This window comes from Echinococcus granulosus (genome assembly GCF_000524195.1).
Source record: "Echinococcus granulosus chromosome Unknown EG_S00118, whole genome shotgun sequence".
Lineage (NCBI taxonomy): Eukaryota > Metazoa > Platyhelminthes > Cestoda > Cyclophyllidea > Taeniidae > Echinococcus > Echinococcus granulosus.
This window is the reverse complement of record NW_020170498.1, coordinates 55,260-77,493: the sequence shown is the minus strand read 5'-3', so window position 1 is coordinate 77,493 and position 22,234 is coordinate 55,260. Positions and strand designations below refer to the sequence as shown.

Sequence of the window (22,234 nt, the reverse complement as noted above, 5' to 3'; positions counted from 1 at the left end):
GGTGGTGTTTGACTAGGCTAGTAATTATGAGACGATCCACTACCGTTTGCACATTTACGAGACAGTACTTCATCACGGGAAGGTTGTGTTTGAATTGTAGGCGAGTGTAATGGGCGGGAAGCCAAATTTTTAAGATAGTTGTGGCTAAGATATGTCTTTTTCATTTTACCATGCCCGAAACATCTCGAACATGCAATGTAAAAAACGTGTTTAAAAACAACCAGAGCTGGTAACCTGGTCATTCGCTATGAAAGAAGTACCATTGTCTTTTCGCCATGGAAGATTTGCACTTCAAAACGGGGCCGGAGGAAGGATTGTTGGAAAGACGAAGGTAGGGAGGGAGGAAAGGAGATGGAAGCATTGCCTCATCTTCGCCCCTCCTACTCCTCTGTTGACACCTCTTCATGTTATATGTTTTTACATTTTTATTCTTTGAACGATCACATTTAACCACCCGAACCCCTCTACTCCTGTCACTTAGACTCTAATCCTGCTCAAAACTGAGGGAACACACAAGAACTACTTGAACTTCGGAGCACACAGACAGACTTTGTCCCCTCCAGACGTCCATATATAACTTAGGTGCTACTGTCAGCCGACTGTTAAACCGAGTTGGGTCAAACGTTTGAAGCACCTACAGTTATGCACTCCTACATTGCCACAGCCATTGCCGCCCTTCTCCTCACCAGCACCCTCGTCCATGCCCAGTTCAGCGAGCGTGGTGAGGGTTGCACCACCCTGCATTGTCAAAGGCACGAATTTATGATGAAGGAGCGTGAGAAGCTAAATGAGATGCAGCTTGACTTGATGGAGATGTTGATGGACATCCAGACCATGAATGAGCAAGAAGCCTACTACGCCGGCCTCAGTGGTGTGGCTCTCCAACAACCACATCGGATGCCCATTCAGTAGATGCGAGGAGGAGAAGAGAGCCCACCAAATAGCCTTCGTACTAAACACTACCAATTGCTTGTGATTTCTATTAATAAATTGGAGTCGAAATTGCCTTTTATGTCTGAGGTGTTGTGATTTTTTGATGCAGTTGGGTATTTTAGAGCCAGCGAGTAATTAGTGAAGCGATGGAGAAAGATGTGAGAATCTAAAAAGCATTGCAATGGCACTGGAGTGTTTACCACACCTACCAGATATCTAATGAAATTTGATTGCATCGGTCGAACGTGCCAGTCACACAAAACTCCTTCTTGAAGATCCGCATGCAGTGTGGCATTTTCAGAGGCAACTTTCAGAGGCTCTGACACCTTTTTATGTAGTTAAAACTAAAAAAGTGGGTAAAGTGATTACCAAATCTGTTCCATGGCGTGAGTAAAATTGCAGCCTTGAAGTCACATTATCAAAAACAATCGGAATCCTTCATGACTCCACTAATTCTGCCAAAAACGAACCCAAACGCTGCAGTTTAACCTCTTTATAGGTTCATTGGAGTCATCAATTAGCTGCATCCCCTTGAACCAGGTCCACTTTTTTCCCAGGTTATGATATGACTTGTACTAACTGATTTTTCAGGGGGGTTCAGCGATTGTTTGACGTCTCGGTGGGCAGTTGTCATCGACAGGTTCACACAAAGCCGTAAGGACAAGTTGGTCCTGCCAATCCGTTTACAGGAAACTCCTATTTGACATTATACACTATTGCTCTAAATCCAAGATCACTATTGCCTGCCATCTTGATTAACGACGTCTGGAGTGACCCAAAATGGCTATGCCATCTACTGATCCGAATTTCGGGACACTTGCTACTTAATACGAGGTGCAGTTATAAGTAGTACGCATCATCTCTGAAACAAGTACAATTAAATGTCCCTTCAATAATGCCAAACATCATAAATTACCCCTCCCATTCTCTTTACCCACAAATATTAGGAAAGTTTTGATCAACGAGAAAGTAATTATTACCGAAAAAGGCAGACAGACAGACACGCAAAAAGACATGGCATGAAACTGCCTCATTTACTGTTTGCTGCTTGGGTGGTGTGGATGATGGCCACTCGTTTGACCTGGGTAACGCAGGCTGGTGGGCCAGTAAGCCCCCAGATGCCCCAGGCGTTCGATCGTACGACGAAGACGCTCGAGGGAGATGAGAATGTCGCGTCTCAACAGCGTCACGTCGCGCTGGGTCACCTCAGCGGGTCTCATCGCCTCGCCGCTCTCATGGTGCTCCGCTGCAGCCTCGGACTCTACCGGTTCCTCGGCCTCCCTTTCGCCCACATCGCTGGGACGGCGTTCTCGATCGAGAAGAAGTTCACTGTCTAAGAGAGTGAAGAATGCTTGCGTCTGCACGATGGCAAAAACCAACAAAACAGCCGAAATTGCTGAAGCTCTCATTTCTAATGCTGGGTGGTTAATACTTCACTACGTGCATCTGTCCATCCTTTTATACTGTCATATTCAGCCTCCTTTACTTGAGTTCAAAGGTTGATTGGCATTAAATGGACTTGTGCACTTAGGCAAAAAGATTATGAAAGCGGTCTACCATGACGAAAATCTTGTCAATAGCAACTAGATGGAAGGTTTATTGACTTTGCACCTAGGTTAATGGATCACAGTAGCCCACCATCACTTGATATAAGTGTATAACAAATAAGCACAGTCTTTAAGAGTTGAGTATTGTCATACCTACAATTTTAGTTAAACGTCTATTAGGGACTTCACATTGGACTGCTGTATCCGCCAGCTCCCCTTTAAATAAGGTTTCACTGCTAGTAATGTCTTATACCTTTTAGTTCAAGCAATTAGGGGCGCGACATAAACGAGATATCCACCTTAATTGCATACAAATTCACGAAGGATTTGAAAATCTAAGACACGTTTTGACTATCAGATAACCGATCTGTTGCTCAATCGTAAAGTCGCATGTTTGTGAACTAAATTAAACAAAATTTGTGCAAGTGATGTGTATTATTAAATTTCAAAGTCTTAAACTTTGACGGCTAATAAAGGATATTTAGCATTAAGATGCCTTTTATTATATATAAGTACAATATGTCACTAATACATTACAAATTTCAAATAAATGCATCAACTTTTTTCCAAACCACTTCACATTTCCTGTTTTATATGCTTTTGTCCTGTACAATAAAAAAAAAACTAGGCCCAACTATTTAAATGCTAACTGCACTTCCTAAACAACCCCGACCGTTCTGGAATTTGTTGAGTCATAACAGACAGGAATGTTTAGTAGTATTACGCCAAATACTTCCCACTTGTGGAAATCTCTTTATATTGGAACAACAAAGGCTGAATTTGTTTGAATTCTTGGCAGCACGTCAGTGTTACCGTAGGGCACGACACACGGGTCTCCTCCTCCCTGTTCCTAGTGTTCTTAAGACAACCCGGTTGATTCAATTTTCACATATTTATTAGAAGGAATTGATTGGGAGAAAAAGTACATAGTTTGGGGAGAGGAGAGACCACAATCGCAGTAAGGCACGATTGACAACGATCCTGTCACCAGATTTGAATTACATCCTTGCCTCCTCCCTGAAAGGAACATTAAAACAACATGAGTATTACACTACTGGAGTACAGATGTCATGCCGTCGACTTCGTTGCCTGCGTAACCAATCGCAGGATCAAACGAACCACCAAAGCATTACACAATAGGTGGATTAAACTAAATAAACAAGTCTTGTAAATTCCTTGTTAGACAACCGCTTAAAGAACAACCCTTGTCAGAAATCAAAAGGGTTTTAAACAACGAACATAAGTCAAATACTTATTTGTGGCATTCACTTTAAAATGAGGACATCTAAAGGGCAAAATTTAAGGCGTAACCCTCGTGTTTGGGAAAAAATAAATGGTTAAATTAAGTCCATTTCAACATGCACGCATGTTTTAAAAACGTATGCCTAGTGCAGTTCGCCAAAGCATTTCATAGTAAAGATTTGTGCACCGATTACAAAGAATTTGTCTTTGTAAAAAAATAGCAGAATTTCAGGCCATTTTTACTCCTCATTTGACTCTCATTCTGTCCCTCTAAAACCTTCAGTAATTTTGAAATGATATTTAAACAAACCCCTACTAAAATATAGGTTAGTTTGAAGGAGAAATGTAACTAGGAGTGCCGAAAATAATAATAATAATAGATATTCATGAGTGAATATTTATTTTAGAATAGAATAAATAGATTTATAGTACAATAACCAGCATTGAATTCAAAGGTGGCTATTGTTCTTGAAATAATTGTCAACTTTTGAAGGAAAAGCATTTTTTGGTACACCACTGAAAAGTCGATTTAACAAGCACTTATTTCATCCTAGGGCCGTAGTAAGTCATACCAATGCGGAGGAGTGGTTTATTTTAGAAAAAAGTTGATGACTGTGAACGTTGTCCGCCGTACATGCTGCGGAGATGGCAGTGCAACCGACGGGAACTGACGGAAGCTAACAAAGTTGTAAAAGCATATTGGCAAAGAGTAGGGTACTTTACCGACCCTCACCTTCCCCCCACCCCTTCTCCCTTTTAAACGTCAGCCTCGACGCTGCTCGTGGTCACTCGTGTGCTTCAACTGTGGTGAGTCGTCTGGTTACTTGCAGCCGACCGCGAGAGGCGGTGGAGGCGGAGGTGGGCATTTTGCGTCGGAAGGCGAACTCCACCATAGCGACGGTAGTAACCGCCGCATGTCTGATGTGGTTTTCTGAACACCGTCCCATATGTCACGCAAAATATGTCTTGGAGGAAGGTTCTCTAATGGGTCACTTTGTTTTATTAGCATGCTAAACTTAGTCTGTACCCACATCCTTCACAAATTCCATCAAGTTTTTAACACTAAAAAATTCCGGTCCCCGAATTAGTGGCCAAAAGTGAGGTATGCTGAAAATGGACATTAATTGACCCTGGTTGGTGTAAACAACACCAACACATGGTGGAGGCTTGGATTTACAGGTGCTGGTTGCCATCTGAGGCAGTTTTTGCTAGTTCCGCCTCTAACTTGTGTTGAAGTGTCTTTAAAAGGGCCTGGAACGTAATTTAGCCCGTTTTATAGCGCTACTGACCTTTTCATCTGTAATGGATGCAGCAAAAGCTAATTTTAGAACAAATTAGTCTTAAAATTTTAAAACCCCCATTTTGGTGTCTGCTCAAAGGTTTTTGGTCGATTTCATTACCACCGCGGTTTTGCTAGATGATTCAGTTCCATGAGGTTTCAACATTGAGCCCTCCAGCTTCTTTTCACGATTGTTGAACTTCCGGTTTTGATAACTGGTCACTCAGGGGGCGCCGCCGCAGTACCTTCGCCTGGCGGCCTTGCCCCCGAGCCCTGACGGTGGCTGCCTCAATCCCACCTGCGTTTCGGCAGCATATATTCTGTCCAAACATTATTGTTGTCTTCCCTTTGCCTTCAAGAAAGTCTAGGAGTGTAAGAAGACAAATTGCTGGAATTGCTTGGACCTTAGCGATGGATTCACAGTGAAAACTTCCAGTGACTAGCTGATGTGTTGGGGACTTACAGAGGCGAGTGGAGCGTAGTTAGTCAGTCGGTCGGACCAGCCGTCGGCCGCACTTTGTCAAACCACATGAAAGCAATTAAAAATATATTTTATGATCATTGAGGTTTTTTAGTCATTTCTTAGAGCATGCGGGTGGAATCCACTCCCTTGGTAGCACGCATGGCGTTGTTTCCTCACTCAAGTTCCTTTGAGCATCGCAGATGGCTCCTCTTCGTCTGTTCCATCCAGCAGACAAGCTGGAATCTAGTCCACCAGATTTTGCTCAAATGATACTGAATGATATGATGGGGGTTTCGAAATTGGCGAAAAGTGGTGAAGAACTCGATACCTCGTCGATATGCCCTACTGACCGACTGTCTTACACATCTAGGTTGTGTCTCAACACACGACTCGAGGGACAATCGCCTATCTATTGCCAGGCTGCGCATGTCACAAATCAGACAGGAATACATTTTTTCCCTCCCTCTAAGGAGAAAAGTGAATTTTATAATCCACCACCGCATTTGGCGTTGCTTTAAAATAAAAACTGCGATTGTCTCCACAGCTGTGGTAGTGTATTTGACTAAGAAACTGCACAAATTCATTCCGGGCGTCTTCTCATTAGGGAGGAGAGCGACGAGTTGGAACCTCCGCAAAATGAAGTTTTTGAACTGGCGGCGACTGCAACGGTAATGCCGACTTGCCCTTCTCTTGAAACACGTGGTCACTAACTCGCAAAGAATTATTTTACCGGCGAAATTTAAATTCACTTATTGTGTGTGGGGATCCTAACTTGGAAGTTTGGGTGACTTTTTACCAACCATATGTCACAAGCAGGAGGAAGGAAGATTCTAGAATACTTATATGATTCCATTAAGTGAGGAATAAGCAAGACTTGTACTTTGAAACTGCAAATTCATATGTGTGTGACGGTGAGGATCGCCTGGTCCGAAGTCCATGCCCTTCAAAGCACCACTTGGGTGGAATGATTCTTAGAAGTCAAGTGCCTGTGTCTGGAACGCTGCCAAACGCACTTGTGGAACGCCTATATAAACACCGAGCTAGCTTCCTGCGTTCTGTTTCCGAAATGACATCGCTCCTCCTGGGATTCCTCTGCCTTCTCGCCACGGCGGCTGGTCAGCATTCACCCGTGGATGCGCAACCAGTGGGCTTGTCCACGAACTGGCAACAGGATGCCTTCTTCCGTCGGCAGAGAGCAAGTCTCATGGATTCCAAACAAGCGCTAATCGCTATGATTAACGAGTTGAGGGAGACTATATTCAGGCAACAACTCCTCCTCAGCCAGTATTTTCGCGACCAAGCAGCCCAGCCGGTTCAACACCCAATTCCTGTGTGAAGGCAGAGGAGGTGCGAACGTAACTGCATTATAGTCTTGATTCCATAATTCTTAATAAAGACTTTGCTAAGCTTAATTTACTTGAAGAAAATGAAATCAGGTTTGTCTACTCTTTCCTAAGTTAGAGCCTTCTTCTGGACAAACGAAAAAGCCGGCAAGTGATTGGCTGGCCCACGGTTGCGAGTAGGTCAGTCAGGTGATGAAGGTGGAGTTCTTACAGTCAACTTCAAGAAAAATGATGGCAATTAATAGCTAGGGCGTTTTCCTTCACCACCATTATGCGTGATGGGGCAAAACGGGGCGTGTCACTCCGAAATAGCCAAAATTTGAAAAAAGCTGGTTGTTAAGAGGATTTATTTGACCATGGATGCTGGGGTGGTCCCTGTAAAGGTGCACCAATCACCACAGTCCAGGTATTTTTCATTTCCATTTAATTTAGTGGGATTTACTAAATTGTAAGACGTAAGCATACAAAAAGCTAGGCGTCACGCATATGTGACGACGGTAACAAAGAGAACAATGTGAAGAAATCATTGATAGCAAATTTGCTCGCTTAACTTAGATCCTAGTTATTTGGCAAATAATGTCAGAAAAGTTGTACATAACAACAAAAAGAGCAGGTGATATCTTGGCTCATATACTACTTAAATACTTTGTCAGCCTATTCTTTATAACAGTGATTTTAAAGAAATCTGCTAAATTTAAAGTACTAATAGGTAGTTTTTGAAAATTTCAATCTTCTGCTGACAAATCTTGTTCCTTTATGCTAAAAATGACAACTCGTTTAATCTAATTTTGGCACGAGGGGCGACGCAGATCACTGTCACATTTGCATCAGACGCTAATATCTCGACGTCAAGGTAATCTCCTTTCGTTACACCTCCAAATGATGACGTTGGTGCATCGCTTTCGCCAACGTTGCACCTTTTGGAATCACACATCTTTCAAGGCTGCTTCAGAACTCTTCCCTACATAGTGAGAAGTCAAGTTTCAGGGTAGAAGAAAAAAGGGCGGTCCCATTTTTCCCACTCTGTTGTTTTAATCCTACTTGAAATTCTCTCATATTTTAAGTCACTGCCATAGGCAGTGGTGAATGTTTCCTCTTCTTATAACCTGCTGTGAAGCTGCGTGTGCACCAAAATCTGTGAGGTTGCCAACCTAAGATAAACAAGGCGTGAGATTCAGAACCCTTTAGAAACAAGAAAACTTCTTAAAGGATTAAAACAAAGTAGTTTTCATAGGGTTGTTGATATTTTTGGGCACCAACAAATCTAAATTAACAAACCAGACCTAAATTAGTTCCTTTATTGTAGTGCGTGTTTTTTAAATGTGTCTTCTAAGTCAGTGGCGATCAGCAGACCCAAACCTTCTGCCGGATCGGACTCCATAGGTTTTAAGGGCCGAAACGTGTCCTGAATACGCCTGGCCGTGGCACCCGTCTGCTTGCTCTAAGAGCACAAAGGTTTCAGTGGAAGAGAGAAAATCTCCAAGCCTATTGCACCACAGTGCTCGCGCAGTAAAGTCATGCACCAAATTTAAGAGAGCCGGTGTAAATCAGTTTTGAGAATTAGAAGGAGGGCATCGCCAACTGCATTTTTTTACTACCTTAGGTAAATTCAAAAGTTCAAGTGTGAACTCCACCAAGCACGGACTTTGGTCAAAATATCTACCACACTTATTTGAGGTGTTTTTAGAAAAAAAGCCGCCAAATAATGCAGGCCCACAGGGCCGCTTTCACATACTCACGCGTGGACGGAAGGCAGAGGTAAGCAACCACATTGAAGGTGTTACAAAATTTCCACCTCCTTCGAAACGAAGAGAGTCGGTTGATGGCATTGCGTACGAACAAGGGAGAGTAGAATCTGCAGAATACAAAATTTATGTGCTAGTTGGGGTAGGGAGCACTTTAAATGGTGCGGGTACCAATGCTGCGAGCCGTTGGTATAATATAGGCTCTTAAAAAGCATAAAATTGACATTGTTTGTGTATACAGCCAAAGTGCACGGTTTTACTGCTTAAATAACCTCCAAATTGGCTTTGGCGGAGTCTTCAAACCTACTTTTGAAATTCGAGTCTTTTTTGACTCTCCATGAGTCAAGAGTTTGAAGGTTACTCCTGCAAGTGATGCGAAACACACCAATTGCGGAGTAGCGTGATGGGGCGTCGCCTATCGAGCTGCGTTTTATAAGGGCGTTGGTGGGTGTTCACCAGTCAACAGATTACCCACGAATGGAGGAGATTGAATGTGAAGAACAATGTGCTCAATGCCACAAAATTTGTGGAACGCCACAAATTCTTCCCTGTGGAGATATTGTCTGCAATGAGCACTGCCCTCCCATTGTACGCGGACAGCCATGTCCTGTGTGCAAAAAGGTGAGTTGAGTATCTCGAGGAATCAAGAACCTTCATAATCCTGGTAATAACACTGAGACTTTATAACGATTTATCGCTTGCGTGCTACCTTTAGTTCAAAATACTGCAAACCTTATTCAAATACGACTCGTGGATGTCACAAATAGTTTAATAAATCCCTCATTTTAATACTACCGTAAATAATTGTATTTTACTTAAATAACATAAGTAGCAAATGCTATAGACTAGGTTGAGCAAGATATAAAAAGGACAATTTCTAACTCAAGAGCTTATATTAACGATTGTGGTAAAAATTGCCTTTTTGCCGCAGATTTTTATCTCTGAGCGTCTTTTTCAAGTTCCCTGCCCCACTAACCAAGAGGATTCCTCTCGACCAATGGATGATTCCACGAGGGAGGTTAGGGATAATTGGTTTGGAATGGGTACCAAAAGAGGCAGAGAGCGGTACCTTACTTCCCCATGTGAAAATTGGTTCTTCTGTGGCCACGAAGCTTGTTACCTGAGCCACCAGAAGAGCATGGGCCTAAAACGAGGCAGACAGGTGGTTGCAAGGACAATTGAGGACTGATTGTCTTGCTGCTGCAGACATCTTCCTTGTAAAGATTTTGTGTGAAGCACAATGGTGTATTGTGAATATTTATTAATTTGAGTTGTCTCTAGAGGACTGCTTTTATATACCTATATATTTATTAGCATTTTTGGTGACCCATACCAAGTATCGACAGTTACTCCTCGTCTGCGGTGGAGTCTGGAGTCTAAACCCAATGAGTGTTCTAGCTACTACTATATATTTGATGGCATTTGGGCAAAGTTTGAATAACTACACGCTTGGCTGCAGTGACAGTGTCACCTTCTATATCCGTTCAATACTATCCTTCCATCAGAAGAATCGAATTATTAAGTAGATTAGGGCTTCATTTAAATAAAGACATCAGGTCGTATTTAAAGTTTAAGGCATGGAAAATCTCATTACCACAAGGAGCGCGAATTAGGCACTGGAGGCACTTTTTAGTGCTAAAAAAGAAGCATGTTATCACTGATACCTCCAACTAGCCAATCAAATGCCTCCTTACGCGCGGCGCTCTCGTGGCATTGGCTCCTCGTCAACAAGTGTCAATTACACCGCCACACCAGCTCGATCTTGACAGTAGAGTGCAGTGTGCTTTAAATTTCTCGCCTGGCGGTGTAAGGGGGATGTTTGAATTTGAGTGTCCCATCTGCTTGGATTTTACTGTAGATCCTTACGTACCTCCCTGTTGTGAGCATTTCAACTGTCGCAAGTGTTTCAATAGCATCCAACCTGTTAATAACCTCCTAAGTTGTCCAATATGCCGAAAACAATTTAGACTTGATCAAATCAAACCGTATGAACCGGAACCGCCATCTATGAAGTATTGCCTTGATCTTTCCTGCCAACCAAATAGCGGTTGTACCAAGGTGCACATTGATGAGCTCTGTAAAAACCCGACAGGGACATTTACACCTCTTGCTAAACTACCGAGAGAAAATACGGGGGAGATCAATGAGCCTACATTGGAGCTGTCTGAAAATGCAACATATTGCAACGATATCTGCTGTCCAGGTGGAAGGAATGCCAAATGTGGAAAGAAACATGAGGAGGATTTGAATTTGAGGACAGTAGGTACCTGAAGAGGCAATTGGACGATGTGAGATACCATTAAACCTTATTTGTTATGTGCCTTTCTTTAGCTTTTAATGGTCATAATAGATATCTTGTAATCTTTATTGCCAATGTTTGGGACAAATCTACTACTTTATCGGAAAGGAGAGCCTTTTGAACCTCTTGACTTATCTGGGTTAAGGTATGGAATCCAAGTTCAAGTCATCAAGTTCTTGAAGCTTGTTGGTGGCAATCAGCTCTATGAGGGTGGAGTGTTGTGTTCACTCCACTAAAGAGGCGTTAGTGCTAGGCACTCGTGAAGTAGATTAAGTGGACCAGAAGCACGAGATTGGAGTACCTGTCTCAATCCTAAAAGGTGACACCTCTCCGCAGGGCGTCTGGATGTAGACTGGTGGAGCGGTGGGTTAGTCGGTCGGTGCAGAGGTGGTGTGATGGCGGGAACTATGCCGGAGGGGTGGCATAGTTTCCTCATAACGCGTTATACTGATTTCGGGGTGGAGAGTCTTTTCCCCTTCTATTAAAGTTGGAAACTTGAGTTACCCCGGAGACAAGATGTGGAGATGCCTAATTCTGAGTGGGCATTCATCTACTAAAGAAGTAACCCTAGTGAAGTGAAAGAGCGCTCACTCAGTTGCTATTTTTAACGCCAGTCTTGAGGCACATAAGTGAGTTCTGCTTGATTTAATGTGATTTCGAGTTGCGGCTACGCCTGTAACGCACCGAGACTTCTCGGAATGACGAAGGCGGATCATGTATTGTCGACATGCAGGAGGGGTTAAGGCGCCTTTACCAAAACCGAGAGTCAGACAAACGATTGAATTATTTCAGGTCTCATCTTCCCCTGTTTGATGTGGAGAAATTGATAGGAAAAAAAGAGATTTACCGATCCCTACTTTTCTCATCAATTTTGCTTTTGCAGCTCATGCGAACAAAAAGAAAAGTGCCGTCAAGGTTGAATTTTAATGAGCTGAAAAGCTGTGTTGTACTCCTGGTCTACTTGTTGATGCATTACATCATCAATTTTGACCTTGTCAAAACGGGTGTGACCCTGGGAATCACCAAGATCCCCCTACTCAATTATTTAGTAAAATGCGCATATTTCAGTCTACTTAACATCGTAAAAAGAAAGTTTTATGAGGAGGTCATTCTCAGGTCAAACTGAACATTTGAAATACGACACCAAGGCCGAATTTATTAACAATCGATAAAAAATATCGATCACGACTGCCTAGTAAGGGTCACTCTTCTTCCCCCCCAAACCTTGATGCACTCTTATCGATTTTCGGTGCATTGGCTCCGAGTAGAACTCACTGGCAATCGCTGGCTTGATTCCTACTCAAGTCGCTCCTGCGGCTACTAGTCGGTTCGACGAGCTTCCACGTCTTGAGGTTGTTTGCTACTTCCACAAGGGCTTCACTTCCGATGGCGCTATCGAATTCTTCAACTCAAACATTATTCTTTGCCTCCCTGCTAGATGCACTTCTTCATAAAATAAATCTGCACCTGTTAAAATTTACTTGCTCAAGTTTGGAGGTGCTCAAGGATACCTATGCCGAATGATTGACGCAATTATAGGTGTGGAAAAAATAGCTCAACTCAAAAGTCATTTTACAGTTTTGTGTTTTTGTTGGGCCGAGTTATTCGCCAACTAGCTGAATTATTTCATTACGCTTCTCCCAACTTTTAATTACCCAAAATTAATTGAGGTTTGGAAGAAGGGAATTAAGGTTGGCAAATTGTGTGATTATGAGACGGGGCCATTTTCGTCCAGGTGGGACAGGCACACCCTCCTCGGACCGCATGGAAGTCTCAGTGAGACAGTGGACCGAACCTATCAATCACCATTTCAACTCTCAGGTGCTAGAGCAGCCTTCTCCATGCAGTCCAGTCTACCTCCAAAAAATTTGTGTTTGAGGGGGGATTCGGTTCATTGACCTCCCTCAAAATCAACAGAATGCGGAGCGAAGCGGAGTGCAGCTTCTATGAACAACATTTTTGGTCTACTTAAATCCACTACCAGTAGTATGCGATTCTGATTGAGATGGTGGTAGTGCTGAGTTAAGTTGAATGCTCCAGATCCAGTAGTTGATCTTAGCTTTCACAAATCGCGCGGGAAGTCATCTAATGCGGAATCAGTTGGGACGCCCAACAGCCGTCCAAATGGGAGCGGTTCTGGGTGTACACTGCGGATGTACCAACGTTGGTGAGGGAGGGGTTTCTGCGTCGCGCATCCGGTCCGTCTGTTCTCACTACAGCAACTTTTTGAACATGTGATAGTAAAAGAACCTCTGGTGTATTCCCGCTAATTGAAGTGACTCGTGTGGTGAAGCTAAGTTGGCAAAACTTCATCAGGTTTCCAGTTCCAGGAGCCATCGGATCACTGCTAAACCCATTATCCATTTTTAAAAAAAAGGAAACGCATTTAAAATGCGCAATGTAGGTAGGGATAACGCAGCAGTGTATCTGTGCGAAACACCTGGAATAGTGAATTGAGAACTTGGTATCGCTTCATGGGTCTATATCCAGCGTCACAAATTTGTGACGAGGCCATCTATACCTCCATCGAAAAAAAAACCATTTATTCACTCTAAATGCAACAAACCTGGATTCACTTATTTGCCTGTCCCGCCGCATCCACTAATTCTGGTCCATCAATTTATTCCAGAGGCATCCATCTATTTCGGAGGCACTATCTACTTTGGATCTAAGTGACCTACCTTGATGTGTCCTTTTATTAGTTCCCGAGGCCTTCGTCAACCATCCGTTCCACTTAAGGCCTACCAGCAATACTATGGCCATTAGGCAGTAAAAAGCAGAAATGGTGTAAAAACGAGACAACGAATCATTAGGAATAAAAGACAAGGACAAGGCGGAAGGAATGGATAGATCAGGGAAGACGTGGTGGTAGTGGAGGCGGAGGTGGTGCATGCGGAGATGAGAGGGGCGGAGCGAAAAAGATAAGGGTACAGAGGAGCCAGACGTGGAAGACACCGAGGTAGAGGATCAACAGCAAACGAATCAGCGGTCGCCGCCGAAGCATCGCCACCAAACGAATCATCCAATCGTCCACGGCGCTCACGCCTCCTCGTAGCCAGGCTGGAAGCGAGGTATCCTGTTCGAAGAAGGAAGTGAGGAGAGATAAGGGGGGCTGATCTATGCAGTGGTGCTACCTCATATACAAGCGGTTAAGTTCCGGAGTCCACAGCGCACCAGGAGAAATTGACAATAAAGGTGCCAATAAATGCACAGTTATGGAATAAAATACCCCAAACTTGACCCAAGCTACGCTTCTTTCTGCCTCAAGTACTTCCTGTACAGTATAGTACACTAGATCATTGCCTGCTAAATTCTTTTAAAACCACAGTAAAGTAAAATCAAGTAAAAATGGGACTGTAAAGCTATTGATTGACACTTCTTTGTCATTGTTAGGATGGTAAATTAGGTAAACTTCGTGTGCCATAAAAGTCACATAAATAGGGCACAACTCAAGTAAATAAAAAAAAAGGAAATGTACTATTGTACGCACATTCCAATGAGCCCCGAAAACGCGAATGCACAAGGCATTACTACAGCGGGCCACATACTACTTAAAACATCAAAGTATATATGAATTAACTTTACAAGTGGGAAAAGATTAAATCCAGATGACAGAGCTGAAACTACCATGAGAGAGGTCCTCTGTACCACTACATTACGTGGAGGGATTGATAAAGGGAGAGAGAGCTTTTGCGCCCCATTTAACCAAACACACTTAGATGAATTGGGTTGGCTATGCAACTTAACTTGACTAATAGGCGGTTCCACACCATTTCAAGCTCATTCAGTTGGAGGATGGAGGGTCCACATTACTTTGTTTAGGGGACAACTATAAGCTGATTACACGGGTCAAAGGTGTGAGACTCCTGGGCGGTTTAATTTGAGTGGTGGATATTAATTTGACCTCAGTTGTCATACATGCACGTTTCAGAGGTAGAAAAAAGAATCTCTTGCTGCTTAAATCGGTCAGATGTCGTCTCACTTATCGTTGTAAGAGGAATTCAAAATACGTGTAAAGTTACGCAGGTACTCTGGAGGAGAAAGCAGTTTGCCCATACTACTTAAGTAGGTCAGCAGAAGTGGCTGCAATTAAGAATCCAAGTGACGGCTTAAAAAACGGTTGTAAAAAAAAAGTTTCAAGCTAAAAAATACCTTCTATAAGCAGCTAGATAACATAGCTGGCAGATCAGAATGCCTTAAAACTCACGATGAGGTGGAGGCGAGCAAAGCCATGCGGTGGCTTTGAGGGAGAGTTCTGGGGAAGTTGGGCATACCCACCGGGAAATGCCGGGGATCGCGTACTTCCAGTTTCCAAGAGGTGGGCATCACACTCGGCTTCCAACCGTTCCAGTCGAATCTGCACAAGATTTGTAACAGCTGATATCGGCTCCAAAAGTGAGAGCAATAAACTCGAGTGCTAACAATTTCTCATTGAGGAGCAGGTGCTACTATCAAAGGGATTTAAGTAGAACAAAGAAGTAATTTCACAGCTTCGTGGCTTTGAGATCAGAACAATCGACGGACACTTCTGACTCAAGACGCAGTGATAAATGGTGGCCTAGAGAAAGGCCAAAATGGTGAATAGGAACTGGGATATTAAAGAATACACAAACTGATGTAAACAAGAAACCTCGGTACCGCAAACGGTAGAGGTAAAAAATTAATAGAAAGTGGAATTAAAAACCAACCTTGAGAGCGTGATTTTGAACCAGCGTAGCCTCCAGTGAGTCCTGTTTGGTGAGTAAACTGTCATTGAGTTGTCGGATCCGTGCCTCCAGCTCAAAAACGCGCACCTCTACGTCAGCACGCGGTTGAGGCTGCTCTGATGGTGATTGTGCGGAAATGGAAGAGCGCAGCATGTTGGGAGAGGCCTCAGACGAGAGACACTGACGGAGACGCGCGACCTCCGCCTCGGCAGACTGCAATTGGGAGGCTGTTGTCGCCTCTTTGCGCTTCGCAGCCTCCTCGGCTGCGGTCAGGCGACGCTGCAGCTCGATTATCTGTGCGTCGGAGTCCGTCACTAGCTAAATGGACGAAGTGTTACAGTATGCCCGCAGTTCCAAAAGCAGCTGAAGCGTTGTTGATGCCACATACTTGCTTTTCCAGTTGAAGCTGCTGGTTCAACAGATTGATAGTGCGCCGCAGTGAGGCGTGTTCCTCAGAGGCCCGTTCCTCCATTTCCGAGGCTGCCATGAGTCGCTGTTCAGCCTCTTGCCGCAAGGAGATCGTCTCCTCGCGCAGCTGCTCATACTCTCTCCGCAGATTTTCATCGACATACTGTGAGGACGTCCCGTCAGCATCACTGCCACTCGCATTCAGTTGGTCCTGGAGGTCGGAGATGACCTTGAGTAGAAATGAGCAAAACCCAGTGTGATTAGTGCATTAAGGTCGATGACCTTGGGAAGAAAGTACAAAACAGTGCTTTTATTTTACTTCTTTACGCTACTAGGCGAACGATTTCAGTTGGTACTCAGAGGTTGCGTATGTCCAACGCACTTTATCCCTAACATGGAGGGCCTACGTCCAGATGAATTCAATGGTTATTATGTGTCAAGAGTCACGTAACTATAGGCTTTTGTCAAAAAACAGCCTCTAGCTCTGCATCAAGATAAGTCCGTCAAGCGCTGAGAAACTGCATGTTGAGATGGGGAAGAAAGGAAGGAAGGGTAGAGACTCACCTTCTCCTTGTCTGAGAGAATGGCAGTTGCCTTCTCCTTGTACGTGGCCAGCGAACGCGTCAGACGTGAGACATCTTGTTGAAGCTGTTCCACACGACCCGACGAGAGATCAGCCAATTTAAGCGCTTCGCTGGCTTTGTTTTCGCTTTCTTCCTAAAGGAAGGCAACCATACTCCTCTACAGGGACAAGAATGCTACGACCGAACCTGTTGGGTTCTTTTTTAGGTATACTGATACCGATATTCGATAGACCAATCTACCTACGCCTTGAAAAGCTGGATCGCGATGCTTCACCTGCGTTTTTGAGGCGGTGGGTTAATAAAAAAGCCATCGAATTGGGACTTTTAACTTAACGTGACGGTACTACGCCCAACAGTAAGTGAAAAGTGGACAAGTCGCGGTCAGGTGGGTTCAGACGGTGCTTATCAAGTTGGCAGGTAACACTGGTATTGGCTGCATTTGCATGGAACAGTGTGTGATGAGTAAAATGTCTTGAGGACGAAGGTCGATAACCTGGTTCACCCATAGCCAGAAATCCACGCGTATTCGCAGAAGCCAACAAAGGTGGTGCAATGCTCAGCTACAGAGAACTAAGACATTCGATTCAACAGAGAGAACGTTGCGCAAGCTTCAAAGGCAGTCAACCGCACCTACGTCGGCGCGTCTGCTTTGATTCTGGGTCGCAGTGATTCCGCTGTCAGTCCACAGTACAGCAATTATTCGTGGGGATGGACATTCAGTGTGTGCGTGTGTGACCCCTGGCACTAGACCGGATTGACGCACAGTCTGTTACGGGCCGCAATACTGAACAAGCAGTGGAAGCTTTGGCAGTTAGATGATTTTCCCAGCACTGCTTTTCGTATCTTAAGGTCTGAGTTGCAGTGGCCGCCCCTTTTTTGAAGTTGAAGATACCACAGGAGTCAGAATAACCAGGCGTTAAAAGCATAGCAACTCGGCATAAAATGAAGTCTTGTGCCCAATTTCTGCGTCTATGAACTGTAAGTTTAGGATGCTACTGAAAACCAAGGAGTGAGTTAGCCAGTCTCTCTATCCTCCACACGGCCAGAAGCTGCGTTATTGAGGTGGTGGTTGAGGACACGAATGAAATCCACAAGGTTACTCAACTACTTTATCTATGTGAAAGGAACAGACAATCTAAACCATGTATTCCCGGATGCTTTGTATTTCACTAGATGCCAATGAAAATTTAAGCGATTTTCATAAAAAAATTCCTTGAAACGAAAAGACGAGCGTATCTTGCAGAGCAATCCTGTTTACTTTCTTTTCCTGATTCAAGACAAGATGATTGACCAATTTAACTCAACATAAAAAACATACTTTTAATAGGTGTTAAGGTTTAAATGAAACAAAAATCCATCTTCGTAGTTAGCCGCATTGAAAGGTCAAATTGAAGCTCACCAGGGCTTTTCGTGTCACTGTCAGAGTTTTTGTGAGCTTCTCCACTTTGGCCTCAAGGTCCTTAATTTTTCCCATGTCATTGGATGATGTTGAATTCGACCGCTGAAGGGCCATCTTCATCTCGTCCAGGCGCGTCTTCCATGAGTGCACTTGTCTTTGAAGACTGTCTATCTGGAAGAAAATGCAGCGGTTTTCTAACAATCAAAAAATAAGCAGGAGTAAAGTGTTTTGGGGAAGTTCTGGTCCAAACTTGATGGTTTCACACTGCGCACTAGTACTTGAGGAATGGGCCCCACTAAACATTACGAACCAGCATACAGGTGGCACGCAGGTTCGTCCAGGCACTGCTAATCAGGTTGACAGCCGTCGGTGACGGTGACTGCATTTGCATAGAACAGGGTGTGGTGATGACCGCGGTGTCATGCGAACAAAAGCGTACGACTTAATTCATGTCCCGAGCCACCCACAAGCAGATATCCATGAAAGGCTCCAAACACAGTACGGTGCGGCGATGGGGCGCCCGGCCACACAGCGTTAAGGTGCTCGTTTCGAGTTTCAAAGACAGTCGACCGCGCCTGCATCAATGCGTTAGTTTTGATTCCGGAATGGAATAACTCTATTGTCAGTCCACAGCACAGCAGTCATTCGTGTGGACGGACATTCAATGCGTGCGTGTGTGTGTCACCCGATTCTAGACGTCAGGCTGCCGCAGAGCCTGTTGTGACATTGCGTTGCACAGGATGCATTTCTGTGCTAATGTTGTCCACAGACATATAGGAAGATTGGCAATTTCCAATTTAGGCCAACAAAGACGAGTTGAATGCTCTTGACCGAGGAGGTCAGGGCTTCTTGGACTGCGTTGCTTCACGTGGCGAAACGCAGATGTCTCGAGACGGACATAACAGCAGTGGAAGAATGCAGATATACCACACTCGAAGTAATAGAGTGGGCCATCATAAGATGGTTGAGACATCCCAAAGCTGAAGTTGCTTTATAGGCATCGGTTAAACTTTAGCAAGTAAGCACACAAATATTCGAACCCTTCTAAAATGCGATTTCCTCCGCCTTCGTGTAAACACAACTATACAATTTCATGGAATGCCTATCGGATCTCTTCGCCGAAAGAGAACTCAACAACCGAAGAAGAGATTAAAAACTCGTCAATTCAGGTCAAACGCAATTTCATTTCCTTAAAGCTAATCTTGTCCTACCTTTCTGAAATGCATCACTAGGCCTCATTGTTTCGTAGTGTTGTAAAGCACTCTTCATTATGAAAGGAAATGATCCAATTCACGCTCCCAATGATATATCTTACGCCAAAATAGGTGAATTTTTTAGATGGAGGAGGAATTCACAAATCCAACTAACGTGGCTTCACTGGTGTTCAACCCAAATCGAACCAATCACAAGTTACTTTCCCGACACATCTGAAATTCGTGCGAAATTTAACGTTTTCGAAACGCCTAGAATGTGGATATCTGAAAGGAAGCCACTTTGAAAGTCGCCGAAATAATCCGACTTGACTCATTACGGGGGGCTTTTTGGTAACAATGGAAATTCCAAGTGAAAACTCCCATGAAATTTCCAGCATGTTTTGAAAGCGTTTCATTTCGCCCCGTTGAGGGAGAGTCTGCTGAAATGACTAATAAAATTCCGTGACTTGTCAATCCAATTTAAATAAAACAAAGTAGTATGCAGTCCACCCATGGTAAATCCCCTCTTAGATTTGATTGGTTAACCATAATCCAACCAATCAAAAACAGCGGTGTCATTTCATCGAACAGGTTCACAATCTGCAATATTTATAAGAAAAAAAGGAAAGTCTAAGAGGCACCAAAATACCTTCGGCAATTTACCCTTTGATATTACTATTAATTTGTAGCGGTAGTAAAAAAGGTAGAACAGACCTCCTCGTTTCGCAGTTGTGCCTCGCTTTCAGCACGTTTATTGCGTTTCACCAGTTCCGCGATCTCCTGGTTCAATGAGGCCACCTCCTGATGCAACAGGCGGTTTTCTGTTGCTGCGTCTGTGGAGGTATTCGACACCGATACCTGCGATTGCGGTTGCAGCGGCTGCTGTGACGATGGCGCGGGAAGTGAGGCGTTTAGCGACGAGATGGCTTGTTCCATGGGAGCGGGATTGTTGAGAAACTCAAATAACTGGACATCTGTAGTGTCAGTAACGCACTGCTTGGATGAAGCGCCTTCGCTACAGAAAGTAGGGAAGAAGAGTCACGAAATATTAGGCGTGGAGATGACAACTCCGGCATCCGCCTCAGGCTCTCACAACTTGGCTGCCGCGCTAACAACAGAGAATTTTGCTGGTCAATTAAGAGACTGGGCCTCAAACTCGTCTCTCCTCTGCTGTCAGGATCAAACAGCTGAGACGCTGCTTCGGTAGCAGCGGACACTACACCGAAAGGACATGGATGAATGGATCGGTGGGACAGATATTGAAACTCGACCTATTTTACAATCTGAACAACTGAGTCCTGAGCAGCGACTGCTAGTAGAGCAAGCAAGAACGGGAATAATAAGGAGTAACTAAGGTAAAATGGTAGTAGATCATTCGGCTCTTTATCGTGAATGGCTGCACGGAGGCTAAAAAGTACACAAATCGGAGGATTACGAGAAGTTGGGCCCGATGGAAATCAAGAACACCAAGCAACGACAGGATTGGATGATACACGTTTGACAAGCTGTCACTACACATCAAATCGGGTGTCATTTAGACATAACACATCTGTTGTTAAATAATCAGCAGAAATAAGATTAAAACGAAAGACATACGGTGCTATCGGTGAGGCGATACCGGCTTTTGTAATTTCAACGATTCTTGGAGATGTTAGTTTCCTTGGAGGGATGACCGGGGGATGCACAACCACCGAATCGGCAGTCTGGAGAAAGTTGGCCACATGACTATCCAGGGAGTTTAAAAGGTTACCGCCTTTCTCAGCCCAGTCTGTCATCCACGAAGTCATTGAGCCTGCAGACGTGGCAAGGGTGAAGCACCTCCCCCATCTCACAAACGGGCGCAAAGAACGGCGTGGTGCAGAAAGACATTTATTGTTATCGAAGAACAAGTATAAGGTTATCACAAAGTTAATCAAGAACCATGCAAGTGAGAAAGGACGGATTGCTTGTTACAAAACAAAAACGAGACAATCTGTGCGCCTGTTTGTGCTGGCAACGCAATTCATTTCATAGCCTGATTGGCCATCTGTTTCGCAACCATGCCGAGGCCGGGTTGGGGAATGACCGGACTTGAGGAGGTCTTGGTGGGTTTTCTAAGCAAACAATAAAAACACATTATCTGAAAACCAAATGTTTTCTCCCCCCTAAAATTGTACTTCACAATAGAAAAAGTCAAAAAATTACTCAAAGGAAGTTGCTTACCCAACGATCCTAGTGGCTTGGCTCTGTGCTGCGTTTAATCGCAACTGGTTGTCGTCGGTCTGGAGAGGGAAAACAGCATCCATGGAAATAAAATGTCATGCCAAGGTGCACACTTTAGTGGATTATCTACTGCAATCCTTTTAAGTATGAGGGCTTAGGCTGCTAACCTTGGAAGCAATTTCATCGAGTTTTTGGTTATGGACTGCGATCTCCTGATTCATATCCAGAGCCATGGTGCGCAGTTCACCGACGATGCCGGAGACGTGATGCAAATTCTGCTCCATCTCTGTCTCCCGATCGTCATCTAGGATGCTGAATTGAAGAGAGAAGGTCCAGTTAGATGCCATAACCTCTTTAACATTCAAATACTACGGTAGGAAGAGGGGTAGAGAGAATACCTGAGAACTAGCTGGGCCTCAGAAAATCATACAACACCTCCTTCGAATTGAGGACCACGCACCACGGTTCTCAACCTTCAAAGGAAAACCGCCTAATTCCTTTCCGATTGTTCCAATATGGAATTTTTTCTCCATGAACTTCTTTTTGCCGAGATGTATCACCTAAAACGCGCCAGTCTACGGACAAGTTACTCTCTACTGTCCTCTCCACTACTTACCTCCTAATGTAAAGCCGCAACGGCTGAACGAATCACACTGAATTTGCTTGAAAAATTTGATGATGATGGAGAATTATTCAAGGTTGGATACAATGAGTAGATTAAGTTGTGACCTCAGAGCAAACTGTAGGCCAAGAGGGAAAGAAATTCGCCCTCCACATATCCCACAGTCACTGACACTTCCCCAAGCGATTATTACCAGCTTTGCGTCGTTGGATGACGATCACATGATTGCATGCGAAATGGAGCACACGGTTGGGAAACAAAAGCGGAAT

The 22,234-nt window shown here is 44.1% G+C and overlaps 6 protein-coding genes across 6 annotated transcripts in view; 3 read left to right on the top strand and 3 right to left on the bottom strand. All coding sequences in view use genetic code 11, as the record gives it.

Annotated features, from left to right (window-relative positions):
- Window positions 1–642: 642 nt before the first annotated feature.
- On the top strand, window positions 643–1,591 carry EGR_08752 (hypothetical protein; the record flags this gene model as incomplete). Its single annotated transcript, XM_024498001.1, has 2 exons — window positions 643–908; window positions 1,525–1,591. 2 exons carry the CDS (start codon window positions 643–645, stop codon window positions 1,589–1,591), a joined length of 333 nt encoding a protein of 110 aa, XP_024347578.1.
- Window positions 1,592–1,967: 376 nt separating this feature from the next.
- On the bottom strand, window positions 1,968–2,342 carry EGR_08751 (hypothetical protein; the record flags this gene model as incomplete). Its single annotated transcript, XM_024498000.1, has 1 exon — window positions 1,968–2,342. One exon carries the CDS (start codon window positions 2,340–2,342, stop codon window positions 1,968–1,970), a length of 375 nt encoding a protein of 124 aa, XP_024347577.1.
- A 2,014-nt stretch (window positions 2,343–4,356) lies between these two features.
- EGR_08750 (hypothetical protein) lies at window positions 4,357–6,800 on the top strand (the record flags this gene model as incomplete). The annotated part of the gene is made up of 4 exons (XM_024497999.1): window positions 4,357–4,436; window positions 4,490–4,622; window positions 5,229–5,323; window positions 6,440–6,800. The coding sequence occupies 4 exons, from the start codon at window positions 4,357–4,359 to the stop codon at window positions 6,798–6,800; spliced, it is 669 nt and encodes a 222-aa protein (XP_024347576.1).
- A 2,229-nt stretch (window positions 6,801–9,029) lies between these two features.
- On the top strand, window positions 9,030–12,305 carry EGR_08749 (hypothetical protein; the record flags this gene model as incomplete). Its single annotated transcript, XM_024497998.1, has 4 exons — window positions 9,030–9,173; window positions 9,484–9,714; window positions 10,227–10,811; window positions 12,120–12,305. 4 exons carry the CDS (start codon window positions 9,030–9,032, stop codon window positions 12,303–12,305), a joined length of 1,146 nt encoding a protein of 381 aa, XP_024347575.1.
- A 1,397-nt stretch (window positions 12,306–13,702) lies between these two features.
- Window positions 13,703–20,928, bottom strand: EGR_08748 (Golgin subfamily A member 5; the record flags this gene model as incomplete). The annotated part of the gene is made up of 8 exons (XM_024497997.1): window positions 13,703–13,927; window positions 15,059–15,208; window positions 15,540–15,875; window positions 15,946–16,194; window positions 16,530–16,682; window positions 17,949–18,119; window positions 19,856–20,156; window positions 20,738–20,928. The coding sequence occupies 8 exons, from the start codon at window positions 20,926–20,928 to the stop codon at window positions 13,703–13,705; spliced, it is 1,776 nt and encodes a 591-aa protein (XP_024347574.1).
- A 215-nt stretch (window positions 20,929–21,143) lies between these two features.
- Window positions 21,144–22,234, bottom strand: part of EGR_08747 (Synaptosomal-associated protein 25-A) — a gene marked incomplete at both ends in the record, with an annotated part of 4,009 nt that continues 2,918 nt past the window's right edge. The window contains 3 exons of the mRNA XM_024497996.1: window positions 21,144–21,234; window positions 21,344–21,402; window positions 21,511–21,655. Of these exons, the coding sequence (XP_024347573.1) occupies window positions 21,144–21,234; window positions 21,344–21,402; window positions 21,511–21,655 (295 nt within the window). The remainder of the gene's footprint in view (window positions 21,235–21,343; window positions 21,403–21,510; window positions 21,656–22,234) is intronic.